This window comes from Chelonia mydas, chromosome 1 (assembly GCF_015237465.2).
Source record: "Chelonia mydas isolate rCheMyd1 chromosome 1, rCheMyd1.pri.v2, whole genome shotgun sequence".
Lineage (NCBI taxonomy): Eukaryota > Metazoa > Chordata > Testudines > Cheloniidae > Chelonia > Chelonia mydas.
The window spans coordinates 54,256,653-54,276,969 of NC_057849.1; the positions used below are offsets into that span (position 1 = coordinate 54,256,653).

Here is a 20,317-nt window from a genome sequence, read left to right on the forward strand (position 1 = left end):
GCGAGGTAAATCTAGCCATGTATCAATCAGAGGCCAGACTTGTTCCATTAAGAACAATAACTTAGGTGCACCATTTCTTATTGGAACCCTCCGTGAAGTCCTGCCTGAAATACTCCTTGATGTAAAGCCACCCCCTTTGTTGATTTTAGCTCCCTGAAGCCAACCCTGTAAGCCGTGTCGTCAGTTGCCCCTCCCTCAGTCAGAGCAATGGCAGACAATTGTTCCGCGCCTTTTTTCTGTGCGGACGCCATACCAAGGCAAGCATGGAGGCCGCTCAGCTCACTTTGGCAATTAGGAGCACATTAAACACCACACGCATTATCCAGCAGTATATGCAGCACCAGAACCTGGCAGAGCGATACCGGGCGAGTAGGCAACGTCAGCGCAGTCGCGTGAGTGATCAGGACATGGACACAGATTTCTCTGAAACCATGGGCCCTGCCAATGCATGCATCATGGTGCTAATGGGGCAGGTTCATGCTGTGGAACGCCGATTCTGGGCTCGGGAAACAAGCACAGACTGGTGGGACCGCATAGAGTTGCAGGTCTGGGACGATTCCCAGTGGCTGCGAAACTTTTGCATGCGTAAGGACACTTTCATGGAACTTTGTGACTTGCTTTCCCCTGCCCTGAAGCGCATGAATACCAAGATGAGAGCAGCCCTCACAGTTGAGAAGCGAGTGGCAATAGCCCTGTGGAAGCTTGCAACGCCAGATGGCTACCGGTCAGTTGGGAATCAATTTGGAGTGGGCAAATCTACTGTGGGGGCTGCTGTAGTGCAAGTAGCCCACGCAATCAAAGATCTGCTGATATCAAGGGTAGTGACCCTGGGAAATGTGCAGGTCATAGTGGATGGCTTTGCTGCAATGGGATTCCCTAACTGTGGTGGGGCCATAGATGGAACCCATATCCCTATCTTGGCACCGGAGCACCAAGCCGGCAAGTACATAAACCGCAAGGGGTACTTTTCAATAGTGCTGCAAGCTCTGGTGGATAACAAGGGACGTTTCACCAACGTCAACGTGGGATGGCCGGTAAAGGTACATGATGCTCGCATCTTCAGGAACTCTGGTCTGTTTCAAAAGCTGCAGGAAGGGACTTTATTCCCAGACCAGAAAATAACTGTTGGGGATGTTGAAATGCCTACAGTTATCCTTGGGGACCCAGCCTACCCCTTAATGCCATGGCTCATGAAGCCGTACACAGGCAGCCTGGACAGTAGTCAGGTGCTGTTCAACTACAGGCTGAGCAAGTGCAGAATGGTGGTAGAATGTGCATTTGGACGTTTAAAGGCGTGCTGGCGCAGTTTACTGACTCGCTTAGACCTCAGCGAAACCAGTATTCCCACTGTTATTACTGCTTGCTGTGTGCTCCACAATATCTGTGAGAGTAAGGGGGAGACGTTTATGGTGGGGTGGGAGATTGAGGCAAATCGCCTGGCTGCTGGTTACGCGCAGCCAGACACCAGGGCGGTTAGAAGAGCACAGGAGGGCGCGGTACGCATCAGAGAAGCTTTGAAAACCAGTTTCATGACTGGCCAGGCTACGGTGTGAAAGTTCTGTTTGTTTCTCCTTGGTGAAACCCCCCACCCCTTGGTTCACTCTACTTCCCTGTAAGCTAACCACCCTCCCCTCCTCCCTTCGATCATCGCTTGCAGAGGCAATAAAGTCATTGGTGCTTCACATTCATGTATTCTTTATTCATTCATCACACAAATAGGGGGATGACTACCAAGGTAGCCCAGGAGGGGTGGTGGAGGAGGGAAGGAAAATGCCACCCAGTACTTTAAAAGTTTACAACTTTAAAATTTATTGAATGCCAGCCTTCTTTTTTGGGGGCAATCCTCTGTGGCGGAGTGGCTGGTTGGCTGGTGGCCCCCCCACCGCGTTCTTGGGCGTCTGGGTGTGGAGGCTATGGAACTTGGGGAGGAGGGCGGTTGGTTACACAGGGGCTGTAGTGGCAGTCTGTGCTCCAGCTGCCTTTGCTGCAGCTCAACCATACACTGGAGCATACTGGTTTGATCCTCCAGCAGCCTCAGCATTGAATCCTGCCGCCTCCTCTCATCACGCTGCCGCCACATTCGAGCTTCAGCCCTCTCTTCAGCCCGCCACTTACTCTCTTCAGCCCGCCACCTCTCCTCCCGGTCATTTTGTGCTTTCCTGCACTCTGACATTATTTGCCACCACGCATTCGTCTGTGCTCTGTCAGTGTGGGAGGACAGCATGAGCTCAGAGAACACTTCATCACGAGTGTGGTTTTTTTTTCTTTCTAATCTTCACTAGCCTCTGGGAAGGAGAAGATCCTGTGATCATTGAAACACATGCAGCTGGTGGAGAAAAAAAAAGGGACAGCGGTATTTAAAAAGACACATTTTATAAAACAGTGGCTACACTCTTTCAGGGTAAACCTTGCTGTTAACATTACATACATAGCACATGGGCTTTCGTTACAAGGTCACATTTTGCCTCCCCCCACCGCGTGGCTACCCCCCAACCCTCCCCCCTCCCCGTGGCTAACAGCGGGGAACATTTCTGTTCAGCCACAGGCAAACAGCCCAGCAGGAACGGGCTCCTCTGAGTGTCCCCTGAAGAAAAGCACCCTATTTCAACCAGGTGACCATGAATGATATCTCACTCTCCTGAGGATAACACAGAGAGATAAAGAACGGATGTTGTTTGAACTCCAGCAAAGATACACTGCAATGCTTTGTTGTACAATGATTCCCGAGTACGTGTTACTGGCCTGGAGTGGTAAAGTGTCCTACCATGAAGGACGCAATAAGGCTGCCCTCCCCAGAAACCTTTTGCAAAGGCTTTGGGAGTACATCCAGAAGAGCCGCGAATGCCAGGGCAAATTAATCCTTTCACATGCTTGCTTTTAAACCACGTATAGTATTTTAAAAGGTACACTCACTGGAGGTCCCTTCTCTGCCTGCCGGGTCCAGGAGGCAGCCTTGGGTGGGTTCGGGGGATACTGGCTCCAGGTCCAGGGTGAGAAACAGTTCCTGGCTGTTGGGAAAAGTGGTTTCTCGCTTGCTTGCTGTGAGCTATCTACAACCTCATCATCATCATCTTCTTCATCCCCAAAACCTGCTTCCATGTTGCCTCCATCTCCATTGAAGGAGTCAAACAACACGGCTGGGGTAGTGGTGGCTGAACCCCCTAAAATGGCATGCAGCTCATCACAGAAGCGGCATGTTTGGGGCTCTGACCCGGAGCGGCCGTTCGCCTCTCTGATTTTCTGGTAGGCTTGCCTCAGCTCCTTAAGTGTCACACGGCACTGCTTTGGGTCCCTGTTATGGCCTCTGTCCTTCATGCCCTGGGAGATTTCGACAAAGGTTTTTGGCATTTCGAAAACTGGAACGGAGTTCTGATAGCATGGATTCCTCTCCCCATACAGCGATCAGATCCCGTACCTCCCATTCAGTCCATGCTGGAGCTCTTTTGCGATTCTAGGACTCCATCATGGTCACCTCTGCTGATGAGCTCTGCATGGTCACCTGCAGCTTGCCACGCTGACCAAACAGGAAATGAGATTCAAAAGTTCGCAGTTCTTTTCCTGTCTACCTGGCCAGTGCATCTGAGTTGAGAGCGCTGTCCAGAGTGGTCACAATGGAGCACTCTGGGATAGCTCCCGGAGGCCAATACCGTTGAATTGTGTCCACAGTACCCCAAATTCGACCCAGCAAGGCCGATTTAAGCGCTAATCCACTTTTCAGGGGTGGAGTAAGGAAATCGATTTTAAGAGCCCTTTAAGTCGAAATAAAGGGCTTCATCATGTGGACGGGTGCAGGTTTACATCGATTTAACGCTGCTAAATTCAACCTAAAGTCCGTGTAGACCAGGGCCTAGGCTTTAGAGCAGGGGAGGGCAAACTACGGCCTGCAGGCCGGATTCAGCCCATCAGGGCTTTCAATCCGGCCCGCAGGATTTGCCAGCCCAGTGGTGCAGCAGGGCTAAGGCAGGTTCCCTGCCTGCCCTGGCCCCGCACCGCTCCCGGAAGCGGCCGGCACCACGTCCCTGCGGTCCCTGGGGGAGGAGGGAGCAGAGGGCTCTGTGTGCTGCTCTCGCCTGAAGGCACCACCTCCCATAGCTCCCATTGGCTGGGAATGGGAACCACAGCCAATGGGAGCTTCGGGGGTGGTACCCGCAGGAGGGGGCAGCGCGTGGCAGAGCTGCCTGCCCCCCCCCACCCCCAGGAGCCACTGCTGGACATGCTGACTGCTTCTAGGAGTGGCGCGGGGCTAGGGCAGGCTGCCACCCCAGATCCGCTCCTGCACCCCGCATCCCAACCCCCTGCCCTGAGCCCCTGCGCATCTTTCCTGCACCCCCAACCCCCTGCCCCAGCCCTACATTCATGGCCCTGCATACAATTTCCCCACTGAGATGTGGCCCTCGGGCCAAAAAGGTTGCCCACCCCTGCTTTAGAGAGATGTTGTGGGTTGTGTTGAGTTGTTGGTGGGTTATGTTGTGCTGGGAGAATTCTGTGCAGGTGGCGAATGAGGAACGTGTGCTGTGTTGAGAGGCTGTCTGTATTTGGGTTTAATGTGTATGCTTGTGTTCTGCTGGGAGAGTTGTGTGTGCTACTGGGTGTATCATTTGGGCCAGGTAATGCACCATCTGTGCAGTCTCCCTCATTCAACCAATGAAATTGTTTCATGCAAATTAGCTTTAGAGTAAAGCTGGTGTTTGGTTGAGTTACCGGAATGCTTACAAAAGGGAACTTATTCACTGAAATCAAGATTGGTTCATGAACAGAGAAACATAGATCAAATTTAGTGAATTTCTTTGCAATGAATAAGTTGCTTAGTTGCAATATTTAATAATCATAGAATTTGTTAACCATAGTACACAAAGGAAGAAGTTTTGTACCATTTCAATGCTGTTAATATCATCTGGCACCTAAAGTATTGCTTGTGATTTATCTTGTTTCATTTCCCCAAAAAGATTTTTACGGTGGGAGGTTTGTCTCTTTATGCCAGTGCTTGTGCAGATCTTTAATATCGTAAGGTAGGCCTGATCATCTTGTATTAATGTATGTAGTATTGTAGCCGTGATGCTCCCAGGAAATTAGAGACGCCAGGTGGGTGAAGTAATGTATTTTATTGGATCAACTTCTTTCAGTAATAGAGACAAGCTTTTGAGTTTACACTCTGTGTAAACTCAAAAGCTTGTGTCTCACCAACAGAAGTTGGCCAATAAGATATTACCTCACCCACCTTGTCTGTCATCTTGCATTAGGGTTGCCAGATGTCCAGTTTTTGACCGGAATGCCTGGTCGAAAAGGGACCCTGGAGGTTCCAGTCAGCACCGCTGACCAGGCCGTTAAAAGTCCTGTCAGTGGTGCAGTGGGGCTAAGGCAGGCTCCCTGCCTGTCCTGGCTCCACGCAGCTCCTGGAAGTGACCGGCATGTCCTTGCAGCCCCCAGGCACAGGTGTGATCAGGGAAGCTCTGCGTGCTGCCCCCGCCCCGAGTGCCACTGCCGCAGCTCCCATCAGCCAATGGGAACTCCGAGGGTGGCACCTTTGGGTGTGGGCACCATGCAGAGCCGCCTGGCCGCGTCTCTGCTTAGGGGCTGGACATGGCAGCTACTTCTGGGAGCAGCACTAAGCCAAAGCAGGCAGGGAGCCTGCCTTAGCCCCGCTGCGCTGCCGACTGGGAGCCCCCTGAGGTAAGCGCCACCCAGCCGGAGCCCGCACCCCTAACCCCCTGCCCCAGGTTGGAACCCCATCCCACACGCAAACACCCTCCCAGAGCCGGCACCCCCTCCTGCACTCCAATCACCTGCCCCAGCCCTGAACTCCCTCCTGCAGCCAAACTCCCTCCTGGAGCCTGCTCCCCGAACTCCCAGCCCTCAGCCCTCTCCCGGAGCCCCCAGCCCGGTGCCCCCTTCTGCACCCTGAACCCCTCATTTCTGGCCCCACCCCGGAGCCTGCACTCCCAGCTGGAGCCTGCACCCCCTCCCACATTCCAACCCCCTGTCCCAGCCCAATGAAAGTAAATGAGGATGTGGGAGAGTGAGTGACTGAGGGAGCAGGGCTGGAGTGAGTGGGGCAAGGGTGTTCGGTTTGTGCAAATTAGAAAGTTGGCAACCCTAGCTAGAATTGAGACTATTTAGTATGATTTTTAAATTTTTGCCATTGTATAGTTTTCCTTTATTATATCCTGTGACTTACATGAAGACATTCAGCAACTAATGGGTCCAACCTTTTGTATTAAAATGTGTGCTTATTAGGTAAAATATAAAACACAGACATTAATGGTACATTACCACTCTGCATTTACAGCATTTGTTTTCCTATTTGCAGCTGAAGTGCATGTTTGTGGATGGTTTCCTTGCGCTTACCAGTGTCTCCAGAAGAAGTCATCTTATGTTTTATTTTGTGTATATTCCTTCCCAGTATATGTTCCCTGAAAAAGCAGCATTTTTCTAACAACTTGGGGAAGGGAGGGTTAAAAATGACGGCTATGGTCTCTTTTTATGCTTTTTGTTTGTTTGTTTGCTTAAAATAAGTTGATCTTGAAACTTGTAAATTTCAAAGCTTTAAAATGTGATGAATCCTTAGTGCATTAAACTGAAATTAATTTTCAAGGGGTCAGAACGTGCTGCCATGACTCTTCATATGACGGAAACTAACAGACTGCCAGGAAATGTTCAGTAGCAATATAAAACTGAACCACAGAAAAGGCAGTCTCTCCCCCACCTCATTCTTTGAGGAGTCTAGGTGATAATCCTAGCAAACAGAACGCTTTTGTGTTTGGTTCAAGGGAAAAGTGCATGAAGTGCATAATTTTCCCAGCAGTTTGAGTGCTCTCACAGAAGTATTCTGTTTCCATGGTAACTATTAACTGGGAAATTGCTCTTCACTGGTTTCCCCCTGACAGCTTAAAGTGCAACAGTGTTTGGTACTTCCCCCTTTTGCATTGGTGCTACGTTCCCATGATATGTTAGTTTTGCTCTTTTATGCAGAGTTGACTTTTGAAAGGAACCATTGTATTTTGCATAGCAGTACAGTATCTGCATACCCTCTGCTATAATTTATATGCTCAGCACATAATTTAAAAGTGATCTCCAGTATGTCAGATAACATACTAGGGCCCGAAAAACTGTGCCAGGTACTAGACAAATCTTTTTATTATGTTGTCTGTGTAAGAGATGCTCCTCCCTCTAATTTTTGTTGTTGTACATACTCTGTAAATTGCACAGCACTTTTCCATCGTGTGTGTTAGCAATGCACTATCGTACGCATTAGCAGTATCTTTGATTGTGCTTGCTTTCTGCTGAATTGATGGCTCTTGGAACTATTATATTAAATTCCACAATTTATTTTAACAACAAAGTTCACGTACATGCTGTTGTTCAAGAAAATATGCTTATTTAAAAAAATTTCAAGTGTAAGTGGCTTTATATTAATGCTGTATACTGCCATGTGGAAGATGTTGGTTCGTTTTCCAGTCTCCTGCTGCCTAGGAGTCAGATTCTGTCACCCTTATTCATGTTGAAATCAGTGGGGCTACTTTCATAATAAAGTACTAGTCAACATAAGTAGGCTTGGAAGGATTAAATTTTTATTGATAAATGTCTATTTCACAGTACACCACAACCCAACAAAAATATTTCTATCTATAATTGAATTTTACAAATAGACCAAGCAAGAAAAATGCTGCTTGAGAATTTATTAGTCAAAATCCAGTGATTTAGGCTTTTTGAATTAGGCTTGTTACAAATGGACTAAAGAATGAATAGTAAAAACAGGTATGATATGTTCATTTGAGGATATTTACTTTGCATATTTTGATATCTGATGTTGACAAGTTTTCAGTGGTTTATAAAGCTTTAATATTTTGAATCTCAACATCTACTGTCATTAAATAATTGTCTGACCTCCCCATAATTTCACGCAACTGTGAAAATTTTACTAGATAAAAATGGGAAAAAGTACTTTAAAATAAACATCAGTATTATCTGCTGAAATTGTAAAGACGTAAAAATCACATTCTTCCAAGCCTAAACATAAGTGCAGTATAATCTGGTTCTGGACCCAGATTTAAGCAGCTAATTTAAATCCCTTGGAAGGGAAAGAAATCCTTTGTTACACAACAGTCGCTTAAAGAACAGCATTAATATATTTTGATGGAAGCCTAGCTATGAGGTGGGAAAAGGCTGTGTAATGTAGAAAGAGGGATTTTTAACTACTTTAAACAAGTTATCAGCTGAATGTCAATCTGGTGAACATAATAATGAGTAAGCAACAGGGTTTTAACTAACACACAAACTGATAGGATCCTTGTTTTAATAATTTTCCTCATAATCAAATTATATTGTATAAGATAGATAAAACATTGCTGCCACCTAGAGGCTCTTGCGTATTTTGCTGCATGCCATGTGCAATGCTGTTATTTGACAAATTCACCCCAAATCCTCAGGTTTTACTGCATTAGGCTGTGTTTTACTGAAATTATTTGATGATTGTGAGAATTCAAAGTGGGTCAGTTTGTTGTTCTGGCAGACAGTCACCAAGGACATATTGAGGCTAGAGTGGATTTAAAGCACATTGTTTTGGGAGGAGCATCACTCCTGACTGCGGTGACCACCCTGGAGAGATGATCATACGAAATGAGGACATTTGGAAGGAGTGAAGTTGCAGTGGGTGGATGGTTGCAGATGGATTGGGGTTATGAATAAAAAGATTATGAATGTGGCTAGTGAACCCTGAGAGGAGAGGACTGCTGCATTTTTCCATTTCTTTGGTAACATAAATGGTAGCTGCCTTCTCACAGTTATTTTTGTATTTTCTTTCCAAAGGTAATTCTCTCTAGAGCAACTACATTTGCGTATTGTAGTATGACTGTTCCTTTCAAATGTCCAAGCCTTTTGAAATTTTAGGCCAGTATTATTATTACAATTTTAAAGTGACTTGATTTTGAGTGCCTCAATTTTTAAGTCGTCAGCCTGAGACAACTTTAAAGGGACTTTATTTTCTGAGAGTGTGGGCCTCAGTACTTCTGTAAATCAGGCCACATAAGGAGAGCATCTCAAAATTGAGTTTCCAGAATCACTGGTCATTTATGAAAATTTAAACTAGCATAAGTAAACAGGGTACAGTTAAGAACATTTTATAAAAATAACTTTAAAATCTCCATAAAAGATAGCCACAAATAAACAGTTCAGTCTAAATCTGATCAACTTTTAACCAGAAAGTAAACAAAAATTTCTTCAAAACTAGGGGAACTCAGATCAGTCATTAAGTGAAGGCAGCTTAGTTAAGCAAGCTGCCCACCACTGCAAAGAAATCTGCTGATTGGGCTCTGCATAACTACACCCGTTGGGCTTCATTCAGGGCCTTCCATGACTGTAGGACTGGATTTGCCCCAATATGCACATAGATACTGCCCACTCAGTGATTTTTCCATTTAATTGTGAGATTTACCTTAAGGGAGTGGAGGGGAGAGAAGGGGCAAGAGGATGTGGGAACTGGCTAATACGTTTTTGAGGGTGTATGGAATTAGTAAATGACTCCTGACAGTGTGTTCTTAAATAGAAATTGCATCTGTTTTCCAGAAAATGGGTGAGTTAATGTGCCAGTTGTTTCTGGTTCTTCTGTTCTGGTGTTCTGTGGGTACAGCCTTTTTTTCATCTGTGAAAACTTGAGCTAAAGGCTGAGGCAGACTTCATTCTCACAATGAACTTCTTGAAAGGAAATGACAGGCATATATTGAACTATGGAAGTGTGGATACCTGTGCCAGATAATCTATGATATAAATGCTAACTGAATATTTTAATAACTTGTTCCTGCTTTCAAATACATGGGCTCACATTGCTGAGTAAAATCGATTGAAGATGTGTGTGAGCTTAGTAGGTAATAATATCAGGTATATGGTGATGCAATTTAATTATCTGAGGGCAAGATTGCACTATTAGAAGTAGATAGAGCATTGATTTTTAAAATACTAATATTTTCAAAAATCAGTACATGCAAAATAAGTTGGAGATAATATAAAAAACTAATGTCCTTGGCACTTTTATTACAGTCAAAGACTAGAAATGAAAGCACAAGTTACAGGTGCTTTCATAGAAAAATTCCAACTGAGTCCGGGTGAAATGAACGTTCTTCGAGGCACAAGAGATGGCCCAATTACTGAGGTAACTCATAATACATTATAAGTTTTTTTTTGTACTGAGTTAAAAACACAATCGTACATTATAGACCTTCGTATCACACCATTACTTTCCTTTTATATAGAATGAATTCATCTCTTAATGGAATGACGAGCTTCTGATAAATTTCGTGTGTGTGAGAGGATATCATAATGAGTAAAAATAATCAGAGTAAAAATTTCTGTTCTAATTAATGACTTTGATGAGGGGCAGTAAAACTGATATTTTAATGTTGTATTTCTCCTCCACTATAAAAAGATTTTTTTAAAGCCTCAAATTCTGTATTTTTAGTTTGTTAAAACTCTGTCTTGACCAAGTAAAGAAACTGAACAGTTTGTGGTGCTTTCAGATCATGTAACACCACTGTTGTGTGTGTATATATTTTGCTTGGCTACTGCAATATTTAAAGTGTTTAAGTTGATTTAAAGTAGGACTTTCCCTCATTGTTTCATTTGTTGTTGTTTGAAATATTAGGTGCTGACTCACTTATTTTTAGTCACCTTCTAAACTAAGTTTTTAAACATATTGATATGTTTTTGCTTAAAGCACATTGTTCTTTGGTGAAAGCAATTAAAATATCCAGAGAATTAAGTACATTTAATAGCTTTTTATTATTTTAGTTACATGGAAACTTTCAGTGAAATACTGAGTCTCAGTAGGTATTCTGTATCTCATTTCCACAGACATCCTGTTAACAGTGAGAGCATTATTAAAGACATGGAGCAGATAGCCATAAACAGTACTAACAAAAGCACAAATGAAAGCATGTTAAATGATCATGCACTTGAGTAATTGCCATGTATTTAATAAAACACCAAATGTTACCTTGAAAGAAACATTTGAGTTGTGATAGAAAACAGTCAGTTCAAAATACAGACATTTTCATAAAACAGTTTTCTCAAATGTTTACTTATCAAGGCTCTAATCCAAAACTCCTTGAGGGTCTGTTTTTTTTAATTGACTTCAGTGGATTTTGGATTAGGCCCTAACCTTTATTTCTGTAATTATCTTTATGCTCCTCCTCCTCGCATGTAGGAGGCAATCCTGCAAGATGCTGCATGCCCTCTAATCCAGTTACAGTTGAGGGAGTGCAGTAGCTCACAAGATCAAGTCCTAAAAGATTCTCTTACCCATTCCTGAATGAAGTTGCTGAAGTTCAGACTCTGACAGAAGCTAAACTAAATCCATATCCTAACCCTTCTCACTACACCACACCTGTGAAAAAGGGAGTTCTCTGCTGTCTTCCTCCTTGCCTTCCTGGGAGAAAATGTATATTTCCTCCTGGTGAGCTCTCCAACAATGGCAAGAAGATCATTTCTCCCTACCCTGTCCAAATGGAGTATGGGCTAATAATCCATGAAACTCCTTTCATGTTTTCTCTCTTCTCTTGTGTAGGAAGGGATGGAGAAGAGTAGGGACATGAGCACCCACATAACTGAGTAAATTTACTCAACGTTTGGCTCAGGGCAGAGCAGGGAACATTCCTTTGTTGTGAATTCTTTATAATCTACCTAAGACTGTGCAGAAATTGTGCGAATAGAATTGCAGTTGGGGGAACTGAAGCAACAGACTAGATGATGCACAATCAGCTAGTTACAAGTCTAGTGTGGACCTGAACTGTAGATAATTCCAGTGTTTTTTAAAAATATATTGTAGGACTTGAGAATTACATTCCTCAGAATTGAAAAACACAGTTGGTAACACTGTATCAGAAGATAGTTTTATTTGATTCTTACCTTTAATATAGGTGATAACAAAATACAGTAGTTGATTATACAATCAATGACTACTTCAAGTAAACAAAACAATTTTTAAAATTAGATTTCCTGTGTAAAAGTATATTGAATGTCTAGTGGACCATGATGACCTCGTGTGTGTCCTCCAATAATTAAGCACAGTAGGATTAATTCAGAAAGCTACCAGACAACTATTGTGCTATGCTAGCAGAAAATTTATGATGCATGTTAGCTTTGATTTCTTTGCTTTTATTATTTTCTGTCAGAAATTTACTATTTTTGTTACCTAGCTTAGTGTGTGAATTTGCAAAGCTGTTCTCAAATCCCCACTCCCTCACTCATGTATTAAAAACTTTAAAATACCAGCCTCTTTAATCTAAAAGTATCTGTAGAATAATTTTTAATCTGTTGTCTAAAATCATTTTGGCCAAAGTTTACTGTGCAGGTTGACATGCATGCACTACAAAGTATTATGAACTTCTTAGGAAATAAAAAGTTGACACATGCCCAATGTCACTGTCTCTAAATCTGAAATAGTACAGAGACATTTTTAAACTATAAAAAACACTTCTGAAGTTGTTTCAGATTTCAGATATTTTCTCTGGGGAGACCTTGTATGTCAAAATTAATCAAAGATTAACTTTGCCTTTTAATGTTTATTTAAATGAAAGAAAACCTATATTTTGCTACCATGTTGGTTATAAATCCCCCAAATCAGGGACAATAATGGAAATATGGTACGTCCTTAATGATAACACAAAATACAAAAAAATGACTATTGTGGGAGTCTTTTTAACTGCTGATAGTGTATTGTATATTTTTGGCTTTTATTTTGATATGCAGAATGATTTATGATTAAAAAACTCTGGATTTTATTTTGTCTACTTCAAATACTTAGTTTCCTTAGTGGGTTATTATTCCATTCATATTTAAACAAGAATTAATGGAGAAGAAAGAGGCATAGGGAGGAATGATAAATTCAATTTTTTTCATATTTGATTTGCGATGGCAGTGGGTTCTTCAATCGGATAAGCAAGTGAAGCTGCTGGAGATGTGAAATTGAACCCAATGTGGGAAAGGTCAGACGGTAGATGTAAGAAATGTTTGCCGAAACTCTAGATATGGCAGAGGTCACAAAGTGGAATGTGTGCAGAGCAGAGGTTTCCTAATTGTGATCCATGGAACATTTGCTGGTGTTCCAAACATGCTGCTTATGTGCTGCTGGCTGTTGCCATTTTTATCACTGGAGAAAATCCAAACAGAAGAGGAAAAGCAGGTAGTCTGATGGCTCTGTTTCAAAAGAGGAGACAAAATGTTCATTGCACAAAAGTCATTCCAGCGTTACTTTTCCATGTATGTGGTTGCTGTGGTTGCCACAAGGCTGCTGTGAGCATGTGTGCGCTATGGAGGAGACGTTCTGCCCAGTTGCATACGCCACTTCCTCCAAAAATCCTGACTTCTAATGTCAAATAGTTGTCAGTACAACCTCCAGTATAGCATTTTAGAACTATTATTAAGTTTATTTTTCTTCATTTAAAAACTGGAAATGTTTTAAATCATGAAATTCCTTTTTTAAAGGATTTTTTCAAGGCATTAGGAAGAGTAAAGCAAATTCATAATGATGTCAAGATTCTTCTCCGTACAAACCAACAGAGAACAGGGTGAGTTTAATCTGAATAATTGTAAAGAAGTCATTTAATAGTTAAAACAGTAATTGTATGGAGATGCCTTATTTGTTCTTTCAAATGATGACAAAAGGCACTGCAAATCTGAACAAAATGTACACTTAATATAAGTCATTCATTTTTAAATTTCCATTTCTTTATAATGCTAACTTTTAAATTTAGATTTTAGATGCTTCTATAAACATCTAATAAAATATTTTTATTTTATAGCCTAGAAATTATGGAACAGATGGCTTTGCTCCAAGAGACTTCTTATGAGCGACTTTACAGATGGGCTCAAAGTAGGGTTACACCTTTGTTTTTGTTTTTAGAAGATTTAGATTTATGAATATTAGGGTGGTCAACTTTTTAGTTTTTTTAAATGGGGGTAATCTTAGCTAGAACCTTTTCTTTGACTAAATCAGAAGGACATCTAAAACATTACAATTGTTGACAGTTGTTTTCAAACTGCGGGTCACAGTTGTTTTCAAACTGCGGGTCACGACCCAGTACTGGGTCGCAGAATGTAAGGTACGGGGTCGTGGCGTCTCTGGTCAGCACCACTGACCGGACCATTAAATGTCCTGTCGGCAGTGCTACCCGGCTAAGGCAGGCTAGTCCCTACCTGTTCTGACACCACGCTGCACCCCAGAAGAGCCCAGCAGCAGGTCTGGCTCCTCGGCGGGGGGGCCACAGCGCTCCACGCACAGCCCCCGCTCCAAGCACCAGCTCTGCACTCCCATTGGTTGGTTCCCACACTGGGGGAGGGCAGTGACTGCGGGCGAGAGCTGTGCGGAGGCGCTTGCGTACCTCTGCCTAGGAGCTGGACCTGCTGCTGGCTGCTTCCGGGGCGCAGCGCGATCCATGGTGCTAGGACAGGCAGAAAGCCTGCCTTAGCACTCTCCTGTGCTGCTGACTGGAAGCCTGCACCCCAAGCCGGAGCCCCTTCTACACCCCAAACCCCTCATCCTTGGCCCACCCCAGAGCCTGCACCCCAACCCTCTGCCCCAGCCCAGAGCCCCCTCCCACACCCTGAACCCCTCATTCCCGGCCCCACCCCACAGCCCTCACCCCCGCACCCCAACCCTATGCCCCAGTCCTGAGCCCCTCCCATACCCCAAACCCCTCATCCCCAGGTCCGTTGGGTTGCGGGTATCAACAATTTTCTTCAACTGGGTCGCCAGAAAAAAAGTTTGAAAACCACTGCTATAGAAAGACCTGTGTAATTGGCTAGCAGCTGGGCAATAAACCAGTCACCAAGAGATTCTGTTCCTTCTCTTTGAGCCGCACTTATATTACAGGGCTGATCTGGACTCTGTTGTTAAAACTAATTTCTTGCTTGTCACATGACTTTCTTCCATGGCTAGAATCCTAAATGAATAAAATTTGGTACGCCAGGGACATACTTACTACTGGGACATAGGACATCGTGTTCTGACTTTTTGATGGTTTCAGGAAAGTTCTGATGAGTGCTAACTGGCAATCACTAACTGTAGTTTAGAATGTAGGAATGGTTTGATGCTACAGAAAGCGTATTTAGTTTTGGAATGTTCTTTGTTTCAATAGTAATATTTTATTCTTTCCTCATATAACTACTTTCTATTTTGGTTCTAAGATTCAAGATTTCCCAAAACATGTTGGCAATGTAAAATGCAAATGTTCAGTATCTCTCTTCTCTAAGAGATTAAAAGGGAGATTCCTGGGACCAGCTGATACAGTCAGTGAATTTATGGGTTAGTTTTTCGTCAGCGGAGACCTAAATTTATATTCATCTTAGGTCACATGGAAAATGAGATTGATAGTTGCAGCCAACTCCTTAATGGAAGTTTATCCATATCAGAAATCAAACTACACAATTTGACATGATTGTACCAGCCTTTTCACATGAATTATATAAGACTAAAAAGTCATAGTACATCCATCACTTAAAAAGCCACTCATGTATAAAGCTGCTCAAAACTAAATCTGCTTTCATTTTCCCAATAATTGTCATAGAATGTTGCAGTTCCTTATTTACTGCCAGAGTTTTGCTGGTTGGAAGCTTGTACAGCTCTTACCACTGATTTTTGTCTGCAGTTGTGGGTGCCCAGAACTTCTAAAAATCATACGTTCGGTACGCACAAACTGAGGCACTCAAAATCAATGGCCAGTGTGAGAATTTTGCCTTTAAGTGGCTTTATTCCATTTTGAGCTAGCTTGTTTCTTGCAGTATAGGAGTGTCTGGTTATCTCTTTGTAGGCACTGCTTCATTTAAAATTGAGGTAAAATGTGCAGTCTTTTAAAACCATCTTTATTTAAATTTGTATACAGTAATACTCCTGGCTTAAAAATACGAACTTGAGGGCATGCACAAATCTGTATTCAGTAAGCCTCATTTTATATTGTTTTTAAAAATTGTTAAGAATTGAGAACCACATCACTCACCTAGAAAACTACTGCTCAAGGGGAAATTATAGTGATACAGACATGGACAACCTGTTACATATTCTGAGAGTTATATTGTATAATGAAGAGACTCTACTTGTAACCTAGTATCTTTCTGGGACTTTCTCTCCTAACTCTCTTTGTTTCCTGCATGATAGCAAGACTTAAGAGATGTTATAGCATCTTTACTGTCTAAATAACATAGGTTTACCTAATATTGTATTGCTATTTTATAGGTGAGTGCAGGACTTTGACGCAAGAATCATGTGACATTTCTCCAGTTCTCACCCAGGCCATGGAAGCCCTGCAGGATAGACCTGTTCTGTATAAGTAAGTAAACGTTTATGATTATTTCTTACACATGTAGGGTATCTTTTCTTCTCTTAGCAAATAGATCCATTCCAAGTCTGTAACACAGGTACATACGTGTACAAACAATGATACTGAACATGATGATGATTAGTCTGGCATAAAATTTTAAGAAAGGCATGTTTCAGTGTCTCTAAACTTTCAGTGTATTCTTTGTGCAATCACTGTACAAGAAGTCTTGCTGCTGGTCTTCTGCAAACATATTTGGGATTCATTTCAAATAAAATGTTACACCAGCTATACTTTCCTCCAATTAAAATGTGAATGTGTGTGCTCCCTTAAGGTTTTTTTGTTTCGTTTTAGTGGGGCTAGTCTAGGTTTCCTTTGTCGGAATGCAAGTCAGCTAATTACCCTATTTACTTGTGGAAAGTAAAAATTTGCCAAAGCTTACTTAATTTTTATACAGATTCTACCAATACTTAGAGTATTTCCTATTCTGTAAATTATAGTAGTCCATTAAAAGCAATGTATTAAATATATATTCCCTACATGCTTTCTTTTCATATAAAGAACGCACTTGAAGATATTAGGTCTTCCAGTTCAGTGCATTACTTAAAAAGTTAATGATGAAGTACAAACTACTGTATGTGATTTAAAATGGAGATCGTCTGACAGCCTCATTTCCTGCATTGTTGGAGGCTCCCAGTCAAGGCCTTGGTCAGGATTTACAGGGCTTGATCCAAAATGCACAAGTACATTTCTTCACTAGTACTAATGGGGGATCAGGGTGAATTGTGTGTTCTCCAGGTTTCCACCTTGCTCATATCCCCTCCTCTCCTGGTCTATGTTTAGCCTTTCCCACCAACATGAATAAAGTTAATTCTGTTTTTTTTCTGTCTTTTGAATTCTTTAACTTTCTACTTTAATAACATAACTTTAACTTTTAAAATACAAATTTTTGTTTTATAAAGAAAGGACATTGTATGTGTAACTATTCTATTGACATCAAGAAAACTTTATTTATTTCCTGCACTACAGTAAATGGACTGCACAAGCTAAAGAGTAACTAGTTATCTTCTGTAGTGAATGCTTAATTCTTGATCAGAATTTTCTAACAAGACTTTTAAACCTAAATCCAGTTTGCTGATAACAAATGCAAATTAACCACAAGGTGGCACTATCAGAACTGTCTTTGTTTTTGCTTGGGATGCTCATGTTAGCATGTTATGCATTGTACTGCATTTAGCCTGGATAGAGCAAAATACTTAAGTGTGTCAAATTTTTAGCAGACGATTAGTCACTTTGACTTCAATATAACTACTTATGTGCTTTGCTGAATTAGGGCCTTATGAGCAATATTATTTGTGGCAGAACTGAAAGAAAGTAATCATGCTGAACATCAAACTCTTGAAATAACATCAGAAATTCATTTTCTTTTTCCAGCCATTGTGTTGTGACTTGAATGCAGAGTTAATTTTCAGTAATTATATGTATAAGTAATTTGAAACAAAAGTAATTTTAAATAGAAATAAAAAATATTTTTATCTCCTTCTGGGGATAAATGGAGATTCCTTAAATCTCTCCCCAATGCCCTTTTCAGACCAGTTTAGGGTATGCCACAATATTGCTCACTATATTTTATTAGGGTCATACTATACAATACATCTACAATAAATACTGTGTTGTGTTTAAATATTCCCACTTCAAAACCTGGGAAAGTGCAGTGATGTGTTATTAACCTTTACAGCAAGTTTCTGATCTTTGGTAATGCCAGTACTACTGTCTGTGGGAAAGATATTTCAGATATCTTTTGAAGGTTCTTTGCGGTCAAGTCAGATGTCTGTTCTTGCTGCAAAACTAAGAGTGTGAAAGAATTTGTTTCCCATAAATGAAAAAGTAAACACTAATGAAACACCCTGTTGGTGCTTTATAAAACCTCAAGGAGCATGGCTGCTACTCCTGAAACCTGTCATCATGCAAGACACTGAATTTAGCCGTATGGAGTGGAAATCTATCAACTTCCCACTGAATGCATCCGATGAAGTGAGCTGTAGCTCACAAAAGCTTATGCTCAAATAAATTTGTTAGTCTCTAAGGTGCCACAAGTCCTCCTTTTCTTTTTGCGGATACTGACTAACACGGTTGCTACTCTGAAACCTGCTTCAAATAAAGGTCTCTAAGGGCTTGTCTACACTGGCACTTTACAGTGCTGCAACTTTCTTGCTATGGGGTGAAAAAACACCCCCTTGAGCGCTGCAAGTTTGAGCGCTGTAAAGACAGTGCACCAGTGCAGGGAGCTACTCCCTTGTGGAGGTGGGTTTTTTATAGCGCTGGGAGAGCCACGGCAGCGCTTTAGCGTTGCCAGTGAACACATGCCCTAAATCTTTACTAGAGCCAATAGTAGGCTTTCACAAAAAGAACAGAGGTGGTAGTTTGTGATATAATTTACCGGCCATAAAGTTTCTACCTAATTAGGAATAACATTTAAAGTATGTTCAGTTCTTTTTCTGAGTGAGAGCGAATCTTCACAGCAAAGTCAGGTTGAGTTATAACTGAAGTTTTCCCACGAATTACGTGGCGCATTAAGCTTGAGCCAACTAGTTCGGGAAGGGGGTTGAAACTTAAGCTGGCAATGCAGTGGAGATGCAACAGCTTCAGATACCACATCTCCTCTGAAGCTAATCATTTGTGCTGCTAATCAAATCACTCTGTAACTAGAGTGTGGTTTTGAAGTATGGTCACTGGAGCTAGGCTAGCTCAAGTGCAGTTACCTTGTGTGTGCTAATTTGAGCTAACTGTGCTTTGGTTAGGAAATGATCATCGTTTTTATTTAAGTGTTTCAAGAATGGCAATAATGTTTGTCATAATCGTAATATTTTATGACACAAAGTTTGCAATGAAAAAATGTGTTCAAATTAGTTTGTAAAATCAATGTATTTTGGAAACATTCTCAGTATTTTAGAAACTTAATTTCTCATTAGTGTTCATATAATTTTTAAATTTGAGAGATACTTGAACATTTTAGGTTAATTGTGAGTCCAGAGTGATGCCAAAAAAGGAGGAAATGTACATAAAGTGATACTATGTTATGGTGATTTGAATTGAAGATTATATTTTTTTACTCTTTTTTTCCATTTAAAAACAAAACCAAAAAACCACAGCTATTCTTGCACACAATCCAGTAGTGGAACAAACACTTCAAAAGTGTTCAAACCTGGTATTGTCCTCCTTGATGAGATTTTCAGAGATTTAAACAGTGCTGTTGTGCTAACTGAAAGCCAGCTGTCTTCCCAAAAAATTTGTGCTTACATTTAATACAGAGTCTTCCTAAGACAAGCAAAAGTTCGGAAAATAGGGAACAGGCAACAGTAGAAAAATCTGCAATTTTTCTTTTAATATTTTGGGTTTTGTCTTGTTAAAACTTAGTTAACAAAACTTATTAGCAATACTGACATACTTCCTGGAACTGCAGTCAGTCCAGAGCAACTGAAATAAATGCGTCATCTGGGTCTTCACTTCCTCTTCCCAACTAGAATAAAGACAAATTTGAAAACTGTGGGTTTTGTAGATGACGCATGAGCAGCCACAGCAAGAAAGGACATTTCCCTGCTGATTTCTCAAGGTTTTCTCCACCCTCTTCCCTTCCCCAATCTCCAATTATAGCTCCACTGGGAATATGGCCTATTGTTGGAAGAGAGGCTAAAGGAATCCAAATACTATTTTCCTTCTCCATAATGAATACTTATAATAAAGCTGTAGTAAATGCACCATTTCAAGTGCAGATAATAATTCGTTATTGCTGAATTTTTATACAGTGCAGAATTATGTCATAATTATATTGTATTCTATTGAGGGTAAAAAGAAAAATATAATTTTCTATTTCCTCTTGCAAACATAATTGTCAGTATTATGTTACAGTTCTCAAAACCGAGGGGGACAAAATTACAAGATCTAGTCATTTGCCAAATCTGATACTCTGTAATATCATTGCTTGTTTGGAAGAAAGAATCAGTTTGGTTTGTGCA

The 20,317-nt window shown here is 41.6% G+C and overlaps 1 protein-coding gene across 1 annotated transcript in view; it reads left to right on the forward strand.

The window, feature by feature from the left end:
* Nucleotides 1–20,317, forward strand: part of COG6 (component of oligomeric golgi complex 6) — a 100,790-nt gene that overhangs the window by 26,762 nt on the left and 53,711 nt on the right. Inside the window, exons 5-8 of the mRNA XM_037892829.2 lie at nucleotides 10,033–10,144; nucleotides 13,474–13,556; nucleotides 13,791–13,861; nucleotides 16,220–16,313. Coding sequence (XP_037748757.1) covers nucleotides 10,033–10,144; nucleotides 13,474–13,556; nucleotides 13,791–13,861; nucleotides 16,220–16,313 — 360 coding nt within the window. The remainder of the gene's footprint in view (nucleotides 1–10,032; nucleotides 10,145–13,473; nucleotides 13,557–13,790; nucleotides 13,862–16,219; nucleotides 16,314–20,317) is intronic.